This window comes from Lathyrus oleraceus, chromosome 7 (assembly GCF_024323335.1).
Source record: "Lathyrus oleraceus cultivar Zhongwan6 chromosome 7, CAAS_Psat_ZW6_1.0, whole genome shotgun sequence".
Lineage (NCBI taxonomy): Eukaryota > Viridiplantae > Streptophyta > Magnoliopsida > Fabales > Fabaceae > Lathyrus > Lathyrus oleraceus.
Window position 1 is genome coordinate 248,944,796 of NC_066585.1, and position 11,254 is coordinate 248,956,049.

Genomic DNA, 11,254 nt, shown 5'->3' on the forward strand with positions numbered 1-11,254 from the left:
GTTCATAAACAAAATTTATGAGGTTTTAAAATATTTTTTCTTTTAAAATTTAAAAAACATAAAAAAAACAATTTTTTTTAGAAAAAAAATATATAAAAAATTGAAAAAAATAAAATTATATTCTGAAAACAAATTTTTTTTTTAAAAAAATATTTTTTTACTGAAAAAATACAAAATATTTTTGATAAAAAATATCTTTTTTATTTAGAAAAAAATAATAATTTTATTTGAAAAAAAATATCAAATATAATTTTTTTGAAAAAAAATCCAAATATAATATTTTTGATAAAAAGAAAAAAAATCTGATTTTTATTTTTAAAATAATATTTTTATAAAATTTAAAAAAATTTAAAATTTAAAATTAATTTATAATGTGATAAAACATGAAAATATACCCATATAAAAATTTAACGCATAGTAAAATTTGGATAACCAATAACAAAACCAAATTTTTATAATGGATAACAGTTTATATTTGGATAACAAAATGGATACTCAAATTTTTATTTTAGAATTTGATTTAGTTTTTTTAAAGTGGATCAATTTGAATACCAATTTGATTATAGATAACTGATTTTTTTGCACACCCCTAGCTACGACACATGCACAAGACCAATTAACGGTTTGGTGGTGCATCCGCCATAACAAATGTTGCATATATATTTTTTAGTGCATGCTTCATTATTAATGACGTCTCCTTTTTGCAATGATTTTTTACTTTAAAATATGAATATTTTAATTAATTGTGGGAAAATATGATTATTGTGGTATTTTAATTAAAAAAATTAGTTATTTCAAAAATAAAAATTCAAATATAGTGGTAGTAAAAGAGAAGCCTCATTTTAATCGAAATATATATTTTTCAATGAATTACTAATCAACTTTTTTTCCCGACAATGTTACTAAAATATTTTGAAAACGTTGTTGGTAGTTTTGTATACGCATACCCTTGAGTTTGAAATACACCTTTCTCTTCTCTCACAATAGCGCCATGACCAACCCAATCGCCGATGTTCCCAACGAAACCCTAAACCCTGAAGAAGAAGCACCACCAACCCCACACACTCATCCTCAATCCTCTCAACCCCTCAAAAACCCCCAAATTGAAAGCATTCCCACCAACCCTAATCCAGATCACGACACACTCATGGAGGATCCAAATCATCCTCAAATCGCCGACGATCCTGATCCCGACGTTCCAACCCCTGCAACCACCGCTCGCCGTGGAAATAAGCGGAAGAAAATTGGTCATAAGCGAACTGCAGCCCAGAAAAAAAGGTTCGAGGAGAAATGTCAGGCTCTTGTCGAAACCCTAAAACCCATTCCTTTCAAACCTGCTAAAGCTCTCGACTTTGACAGCCACCAAAGCCTTCTGGAGCGTCTGGGGCTATGGGGTTTTGTCCAGATCAAGTTTGATTCTGCTATTCGCACTGATCTACTCGCTCAGCTTATTGTTAGCTATAACTCTACTCAAAGGTGCAGTCATGTTAATGAAATCAAGGTGATGGTGAACCGCGCCGAACTCGGTCGTGCTCTCAAGCTTCCGAAGAAGAATCCCGCTAGTGCTGTCCCTATCATTGCTGTTGATGAAGTTGACAAAGAGGATACTGATTTCCTTGATGAATTGGTCTCAAACTGGATGCTTTTGCATGATGATACATTCATCATGACAAAGGATGTTATGCAGCAAATTAACTTTGTCAAGGAGGGGACTTTCGAAAAGGTTGACTGGGCAGGACTTATATGGAGCATGTTAGAGAAGGAATTGAAGGCACCTCATCCCGCGAACTGTTACTATGCCTCACATTTGCAGCATTTGATTAAGTCTCAGCACAAGGAGCTGTTGGAGGAAACTCCGGTGGAGGAGGCGGAGGGTGAAGGAGAAGAGGGTGTGGCAAAGGATGAGGAGGAAGAGGGTGTGGTAAAGGATGAGGAGGAAGAGGGCGTGGCAAAAGATGAGGAGGAAGAGGTTGCGGTGATAAGGGATGAGGTGGATGGGAGTGGTGATGTGAGAATGGGTGGGGTTGAAGAGAGCAAGGTTCGTGAGTTGGAGGAACACAATATTGAGTTGAGTTTGAAGCAGGAGGATAATGTTGAGACTTTACCAGTGGAGAAAGAGCAGGATGAAGAGGAACAAATAATGGATTTTGAGCAGTCTAAGGAAGAAGAACAGGGGATATGGCTTTTGGATCAGAAGAATTGTGTGGGGGAGCCTTCTTTGAGGCCATGTCATAATAGTGATATGAAGGGTATGGTGGACTATAGCCAAGGGAAAGAGGATGTGGGAGAAGAAGGGGAGGAAGAAGAGGAGGAAGAAGAGGATGAAGATGTTGAAGAAGATGAACATGAGGGTGGGTTCCAATTGTCACCCAAGTTTCCTATGGAGGGAATAACTTCTGGGGTCAGGAGTCCAATTCAAGGGATGGAAGCACATAATCCTTTTAGTTCTGGGATTGATCTCCATGATAACTCAGTAGGAGATTTCCTCTCTGCAAGGGATGATCCTCAAATGATTCCTGGGTCATCACTTTTTGGTAATGGACACAAGAGAGAGATTGATCTGGATAATCATAACTTCCATCATACTCTAAATGGCAGCAACAAGCGGTTGAGAAATGATAGCCCATGGAGTTCTAAGCCACTTGACTTTGAAGGCTGCATGGAACAGATGGAACATTGGATGGGGAAAGCTAGGATGATGTATGCATCGAAAGATCAGGCTGTTGAAGAATCTTCAATGAATCAACAAGTTTTGCTTGATGAGTTACAGAGGCGGGATGGCATGATTGAGCATTTGCATAAAGCAAAGATGGAAGAGACTCAGAAAAGACAGATTGAGGTATATCGGCTTGAGAAGGAACTTTATATGATGCAAAGCCTTGTGGAAGGCTACCGAAAGGCCGTGAAAGAAACACAAAAGGCTTTTGCTGACTATAGAGCACGCTGTCCACAAGCTGATGAGCCACTTTACAAAGATGTTCCTGGGTCTGGCGGTCTTGTTTTGAGTGTGACGGAACTAGAAAAGGAACGCCTGAAGAAGGAAGAGGAGGAAAGGGTAAGGTTGAAAGAACTTTTTAGAGATTTTGAAAAGAACTGTAAAGATATTGAAGCAAAGTGGATGGGGGAGATGGGTGTACTGGAAGAACATCTAGACAGAGTTGATTCCTTAGTTAACAAGTTGCAGGCTCTCGACGACAAAGTAAAACATTTGAAGGAAGTGAAAGCAAAACTCAAGATTCCTCTTGAGTGTGCTCCACTAAGTGAAGCAGAAGCTGCTTAGTAAGGTTTAGCTTTTCTGTTAGCATATGATTAAATTCAGTCCATACTAAGTTTGAGGCCCCAGTTTGTTTATGTTTATGATGTACAGAGCTTTATTTTAAAACTGAAACCTTAATTTCTACCTAGATTTTGTGGTTATTTTCTTTCTTGGGTCCAGCCTAAATTCTGTTGTAGTTCTACTTGGTATGTTACTTTTTCTTGACCAAATGGTATCATATTGGAAGAATATAATGGGATAGGAATACTGACTAGGGAAATCCATTTGGGACCTTCAGCATGGTTGATTAATGTTACCATCTTTCAGTAATTGATTTAATTTAGTGCATGTCAGTTTTCTATGATGGTTGTTACTTGTTACTATAATCCTATTTAGCCACATGTTACAATGCTGTTGCCTTATGTCTTAGTCTTGTGCATAGCTACGGTCAAGATTCAACTAGTAGGGTTTCAGATAGCATGCTGTTATGCTGGTTTCCATATTTCGGTTGTGACCCTTTAGTTTATATTAAGTGATTTATATTTGTTTGAAGTAAACATCAGCATGATTTATTAGTTAAGAATGTTAGTTCCTGTCCAATTTCTACCAGTTTGGTAGTTTTACTATGTAGCCTTAATGGTCAAACAGAAAATCCATTGAAGTCAGTTATGGTTGTTTCCTTAGAAACATCTGTCTAAGGTAGTGATTTTTAGAAACTGTCTTATGTTATTGACCTTTTTCCAAATCAACTATTACTTCTTCTTTTCCAACTAAAGAAAAGCCTGATCTATTGTCACAGGCCTCTTGGAAAATTCAGGTGTTAACTTCAATATCCATTGGACGAGGAGTACTTTGACATTGCTATTCCTATTCCCATTTCCTTAAATTCCAAGCGTAAACTTTTTAATCTTGAATTTATTAAGATTACATCATTTGTAGTCGGTGAAAATTTTAGCTCCTTGCTATGTACTATTTATATGGATGGAAACTCAAGTCCCTAGTTTTAACCAGAATTATCAATAGCATGCGATAGTGCTGTTTTAGTGGTGATGTTACCTGCTGTGGAAAACTGTGGAGCATCTATGAGTTGTTGGGCAATCTTTTTGGGTTGTTTTGTGATTTCACCTCTTTTTTCTTCACAAGAGCATCCCCTTTCTTAACAAATAGATTTTGCAACATTGTTTAAAGCTTTATGCGTGCGCCATTCATTGCCAAGCTCAGGCAAAAACTCACTTTTCTGTTATGTATATACTTTGATTCAGTTGTCTCGATTCTCAAATATCTCAATTCTCAAAAGTCTTTTGAGTAGAAGAAAAATCAGTGCATTCTTGTATTTTTGCTTTGTTCCTCAACCGTCTGTTTTATCTTTTAAAATTTTAACCATCCCAGTCCTCTACTTTATTTTGTCTGTAGCTAAGTCATCATTCACTCAGTGTTAAACTTATTTATTCCTTCCTGCCTTCTTTTGTTATAGCTTGCGTCTTTAGCCTTTTCATAGAAAAGGCTTGTAGTTGTATCTTATTATTAATTTAGAATGTCATTTTTTAAGAGTTTGTTCGTAGGATTGGTATACATTTTTTTTTGACTTATATTACTGCGCCACCAGATTTAATGGTGTTGGTGTTGGCTGCACTGTACTAAGATTGTTGACTTAGCAATGGTGACTCATCCACATTGTATTCAGTTTTACCACTGGGAAGATATAACCTGGGTATGAGGTAAGGATCACGTGGGAGGAATGTCCTGTGTATTTGTTAGTGTATGCATTGCTACTTAGAAGCCTGCATTTTTTTTTATGCATGTAAAAATCTTGTGCACTGAGTTTTGCCGCACACATACAAGTTAGTGTGAGAGTTAACTACCAAAATTTTATTTTACTCATATTATCACCAAAAGATGTAGAAATTTGGGAGATAAATTGACCACTCGGTCTTTCTCTGATGCATCTAGATTGGATAGGATAACACATCTTCTTCCCCACATGCATAGGGACCATATTTTAGAATTATGTCACCAACTATTCAATCTACAACTACTTTCAGAAATTTGTATAAAGAAATAATATAAGATCCTAAAATCACTGATTCCTTGTCCCATTCTAGTTTGTTGTATCTGTCAATATTAATTCATATAGGAAAACAGGATCAATCCATAACAGCACAAAATGGCTCAACAAGAATTGATGAAAATATTTACACTTGGATTAACTTTTCCAATTATTATGTCAAAATAAAGCAGCAATAATAATAAAAACAGTACAAGAAAACAAAACTCCACTAGTTTCTGTTTTCCAACTTGAATTGAAAAACACCATAAAATTGAAATAAAAGCAAAGACAAGAAATAATAATAACAAAAATAGAAATGAAAGAATCTCCAACATTACATTACATAAACCCCATCTAGTTAAAGCAGACACCAACACCATCAAGCACTGTTTCTTTCTTCTCTCTGATATTGATATCACTGAGTGTTGCACATGTGTCTCACTGAATCCCAATCATACAATTTTGAGTGGTCCCATTCTATAAAGTGGAACACATCACGTGACTGCCACAGTTTTGATAGCAAGAGCTTACCACTAATATTCTGCCTAATATCTTTTTGCTTTTACCTTCATTACTCCTTCTAGCAAAACTATGCTGTTTCTTGAATAAAAAAAGAAATGACAGCATAGAATCATGTGAACTATAGCAGCTAGGTCTCAGACATTGATAAGATGTTCATTTTCAATGTGAGTATCATTATCACAAGGTGGTTTAGGTGATGGAGATGGTGAAGCATTATTCTTGATGTTTTGTTGATGATAAACTTGTCTCAGCCTTTCTATCTCCCTCTTTAATGCCTCTTGATGAGCTGCATTATTAATTGTAATAAAGCTATTATTTTGCAGACACATCACATGGTTATCTCAGACAGACAGCATTTTAATATGCGTGCAACTGCATGCAAATGCTTTTACTAAAATCAATATGAATCTGTCCTACTCTCTAATAATTGCTCTCTTTCAACTCTTCTAAACTACTAGTACTAGTAGTATATTGAAATCATGTGCCGTACTATGCATAGTTCCACCAGAAAGAACCTAATTCCATTGCTATCCTTTGTTCCATTTACTACAATATAATATAGTTATTCTTTAATTAATTACTTAATAATTGTCTCCTAGAGAGAATACTTGAACAATTTTGGCTTAGCAGTACACTGAAAAGTACATGTCTATAAACTAAATTGTACTTTCTTTCTATAAATCTATAAGTTTTATTGTGAACATGACATACTGATAGCAAAAAACACAGATTACTAGTTAAGTACATGAGAGTAAAAAAAGGTGAAATGAGAATAGTTTAGGAAGAGAGAATAAGTACCATCTTTGAAGATTTTGTCTTGGGCAAGAGCTGCGATTCTTTGCTTGAGAGCACTGTTATCAACATTTAGAAGCAACCTCTGATGATCCAGAAATGCTACTCGTGGTGACAGTACTGATACTTCTGCCTTTATTCATCAACACATTCATAATCAGTTCAAACTTGAAACAAAATTAACAAATCATATCATTATTATATATTAATTAGTATATGCTTTTGTATAAAATTTAATTACCATCATATTAATATACCTGTAATGAAGTTACACTTCTCTCAAGCTCTGATATGTATTGCAGTTTCCTCACTCTTGATCTCTGTGCGGATTGTCTATTTGCCAAGATTCTGATAAATATGTAAAACAATAATTAGAACACATCAATAGTACAACAAAATAGAACACATTTTTGGTCTAAGAAATGTGACAATTGTGTCACATGAATAATGTTTGAGTTCTACCTTTTGACCCTCTTGGGGTCAGTAATTTTCTGACTTGAATAAGATGTGTTTCCGTTAGTATCTTCATCCTCATCATTGACGACTCGTGCGGTTTCCTGTTTGCATTCATCAAATTCATCCTCATCAGATTCATGCTTCAATTGTTTCTGTTGTTGATGATGCTTTTCATCCTCCTCCTCCTCTTCGTTGATGCTGTTATTATCAGAAGGAGTTGAAGGGTTTGAGTTAGAGTACAATGTAGCTGCTCCGGCTGCGGCTGGCGGCTGCATCATGTTTTTCCCGGAAACCTCATCCACGCCAAACATAGACATCAATTGTTCATCATCAAACCTTTCAAACTCACCGTCCCTGTCTCTACGGCGACAATGCTCCATCATTGACGCCTCAATGAACGTCACAGAATCACTCGCCGACCGTCTGTGAGCCCCTCGTCTGGTGGACGAGAAGTCGAGAAACTCATCCACCCATGAAGGGTTTTGTTGATTGTTGGAGAAGTTTGAAGCATTGAGTGGTGGAACAGTTTTAAGGTTAGGCATTTTTTGATGAGAAGAAAATTCAGGCCAAGGTTGTGTCATGTTTGGAATTGGAACTTTGGGTGGCAATTGAGCCATTTGAGAGATAAGCTATAAAACTCAATAACCAAACAGAAACTAGCTCTAACTATAGCTACAATGGAATAGACTCAAGAAAATGAAAGTGTGGTGTTATTTATATATATGCAATGTGTGAATATGTATTATTGTGTGTCAAGTAGACAAAAAGAAACGAAGAAACATGTGTGTATGAATGTGAAGGAGCCAGAGGGAATGTTAGAAAGGCAGAAGAAGAAGAAGAATATGAACTGAATTCAATATACTAGTGATATTGTTTATTATTGTTATGGGGATTGAAATGACAATAAATAAAAAAATAAATGTGTGGGGGGTATCTGCATCTGCATGTAGTAGGGTCACATGGAGAAAGGAATTGGACAGCTATGAACAGCTGGGAAGGAAGGATAGGAGAAAATGTTTTGTTTTTGGGTCTCATCAACTCAACGGTATTACTTGAAAGCCACCAATGTTTTGTTCAATGATGATAATTAATTATAACTAGTGGGAATCACTCACCACGTGCCCTTCTGACCCTCTCTTTAGTGGGATGGATTTGAGTTTAGGTTGCCCTTATAATGTCAAAGTTGAGTTAATCTTGTAGGGTCACAAGACAAAATGTATGTGTATTGATTAAATGTACATACCAAAGTTTTTCTTGTAAATTAGAGTTTATGTTTAACATTTGCAAATAGAGAATAATCAACCCACTCTCTTCAAGTTGGAGAGTGTATATATATTATATTCATCCATCTTACATTTATAATCAATTTATAATCAATTTGAACTGCATGTAGAGATTGATTGAAGATTAGATGAATATTATAGTTAATATCGAATAAGGTGAAGTTGATTAAATAAGTAATTTAACAATTAACACAATTCAATTTTCACACAAAAGTTCAAATTAAATTTAATTAATAGAATATTCAATATAACATCAAGAGTTTATATAGTCATAATCACTAATCACTATAAACAGATTACACTTATACAATAAATCATTATAAGCAGATAAAATCTATCAATATGTAACTCTAGAAAGCGATAAAACTTTGGACATGCAAATCTATACTGAAATGTAAGAAGATAGACAGAGAGAGATTGAACACAAAGTTTATGCTAGTTTATCGCATTCGTCCCCACTTTCCACTTAGTCCAATTTTCAATGGAGAATACTGAAAATTCGTTAAGTCTTCCACTATTTTGCAAATTAATATACAAAGTTTTTGGTAAATAAGATATTCTAGACAACAATGAACAAATCAAGCCAATTAATACTTAAGCCAACATAAGTCTAAATCCAGATTTCCCTTACGCCGTAGCAGAATACTCAAAACTGCTAACTTCACAAGATCTTCAACTGAACTTGAGAAAAATGCACTGCTAGACCCAAAGTTCTGCTCCAAGCTTCGTTCTGCAACAATCTTCACTCGACTCTACTGGTTCCTTGTTTGAGCTTTTGTTCAACTCAAGAATCTTGAAAACTCCCAACTTCCTTTTGCAGCTACCTTCACTTGGTACTATCTAAGACTTCAATAGAGCATAAAATATTATTTTCTTGCTAGAAATTAGTCTCCAAGCACCATAATCACAATATCGAATATTCAATCTAATACACACAAAAACTTCACAAAATATTATATTCTTTAATGTACCTTGTATCTACCACTCACACTAAATTTTTAGAGTTGAGTACCACAACAATGAGGTTTATTGGTTCAAGGTCGAAAATGATTGACTATCTTGAAGAAACCCACACAACTCCTAAATGGGTCTAACTCAATCAACACACTATAATTTTTTTCTATAGGCTTGACTTGAGAGAGAAGACGTGAAACAAGAAGACTCACGATTTTCTAGATTTCTGAAAGTATGGATTGAGATTATTTTCAATGTTGAACACTAACTGGTATCAACCATCTATGATGTTTTAACACCATTGACCGTTGTTAACTTTTTTGAAGAGAATGACAAAAATGATTTATATAGGTGTTATAGGTTAAACACAAAATATATGAGAAAATGAACAATTGACTCGAGTTCGATCATACATTTATGATTTAAATCAGAGGAAAATTGACTTGAATCAAATTGATAAAATTTAGAAATGACTTGTTTGATTCAGATTATGATTTGATACACGTGATTCGAATCATGCAATCATATAATTCAAATCATAGTTGTTTTTCAAAAGTTTGTTTAATCATATGATTCGAGTCATACAATGTTGTGATTCATATCAATGTGGTATGTGATTCAAATCAGACACATCCTTGATTCGAATCACTAAGTTGATGTCAAAATATATTTTTTAATTTGAACTATTGATTCGAATCAGCCATATGCTTGATTAAAATCAAACTTCAAAAACTCATTGTTTTAAGATTTCCAACTTTTGATTCAAGCACATTGATAACTCACATTTTGTGAGTTATTATAAACCTTAACACTTGAATTTATCTTTTTAATTCAGTTATTTATTAGTTTAATTTTATGCATTTCACTGTTTTTGAGTATATTATAGAGAGTACAACATGTGCTCTTGTTTGTTAGTTTTTATGTGTTTGATTGGTTGTGTAATGATAACTTCTGACGAAGTCCTAACACGACAGTTCTGGAATAATGCTTTAACCCTCAACTTTGAGAAGAGAGCATGATAAAATAGAAGAAGAAATAGATGTTACAAAGAGTAGATATTCATTACGTGGCACCAACCTACAAGATGTAATATATTTTAATCAAATGGAAAAATGCTAAGAGCAAGGTGCTAGAGGACAAAACTATGCACAATAGTACACCTACTACAACACCCAAAACGGATGTAAGACATCACCATCCGAATATCTACACCACCAACCTGCTTCAAGACACTTTGTCTCCCACTTGCTGATTGTACCATGCTCTGTAATGGTACAAAAAAGAAGAATATGAGGGAAATTTATTGATTCCTTTGGCCCATGATCTAAATCAACACAAAATTCCTAGAGGGAAGTGACTATAGAAGGACCTCTTGGAGGAAATGCAAAAGAAGTCCAACAATCTAGAGAGACAAACTCTTAGTGAAAATCAATGAAGAGAGTGGGCTGATCAAAGTTGAGAACTTCTTCTTCTCATCATCTAAAGTGTATGCTACCAGTATCTGGCATGACAGAGATGGTCTCTTACTGATTAAATATTGTAAGAATATGAAGAAGTTGCTATTAGGTTTTCATTTCTTTTTCATTATGTGTTTAAGAATGTTTAGCTTAGGATCCAATATTGAAATAGTTATTTGTGTTAAATGATGTGTTATTAGTGATTTATTTTATCATGTGTTTAACTGTCATAAATTTGCTTCTTTGAATGATCAACTTAAAAAACGATACAAGCTTGTTGTTGTGAGAGATCCAACAACAAGTGGATTTCATGATAAAAGTTATTTAAAATAGTAGGATAGAGATAGTCACTAGATTAACTATTTTAGACATAAAGATCTACAACCATAGAGGACATCCAGAATAAACCAGACATGCATTAAATTTACAAGCGAGACTTAAAGATTTATCCCCTTACTTTACTATATATGTTTCCGATGTTGTAGAG

The 11,254-nt window shown here is 34.5% G+C and overlaps 2 protein-coding genes across 2 annotated transcripts; one reads left to right on the top strand and one right to left on the bottom strand.

Annotated features, from left to right (window-relative positions):
- The first annotated feature begins 890 nt into the window (after positions 1–890).
- LOC127108089 (uncharacterized) lies at positions 891–4,380 on the top strand. Its single transcript, XM_051045458.1, has 2 exons — positions 891–3,284; positions 4,056–4,380. The coding sequence occupies exon 1, from the start codon at positions 992–994 to the stop codon at positions 3,278–3,280; it is 2,289 nt and encodes a 762-aa protein (XP_050901415.1). The 5' UTR covers positions 891–991; the 3' UTR covers positions 3,281–3,284; positions 4,056–4,380.
- Positions 4,381–5,435: 1,055 nt separating this feature from the next.
- On the bottom strand, positions 5,436–8,115 carry LOC127108090 (basic leucine zipper 34). The gene is made up of 4 exons (XM_051045459.1): positions 7,080–8,115; positions 6,875–6,965; positions 6,624–6,750; positions 5,436–6,111 (listed from the first exon to the last, which is right to left on the bottom strand). The coding sequence occupies exons 1-4, from the start codon at positions 7,688–7,690 to the stop codon at positions 5,960–5,962; spliced, it is 981 nt and encodes a 326-aa protein (XP_050901416.1). The 5' UTR covers positions 7,691–8,115; the 3' UTR covers positions 5,436–5,959.
- Between the last annotated feature and the right edge of the window lie 3,139 nt (positions 8,116–11,254).

Coding starts and splice junctions, on each gene's coding strand:
- LOC127108090 (XM_051045459.1), bottom strand. CDS start 7,690: ATGGCTCAATTGCCACCCAAAGTTCCAATTCCAAACATGACACAACCT. Junction 6,966..7,079: donor GACCCCAAGAGGGTCAAAAG/GTAGAACTCAAA, acceptor CATATTTATCAG/AATCTTGGCAAATAGACAAT. Junction 6,112..6,623: donor AGACAAAATCTTCAAAGATG/GTACTTATTCTC, acceptor TTAATAATGCAG/CTCATCAAGAGGCATTAAAG.
- LOC127108089 (XM_051045458.1), top strand. CDS start 992: ATGACCAACCCAATCGCCGATGTTCCCAACGAAACCCTAAACCCTGAA.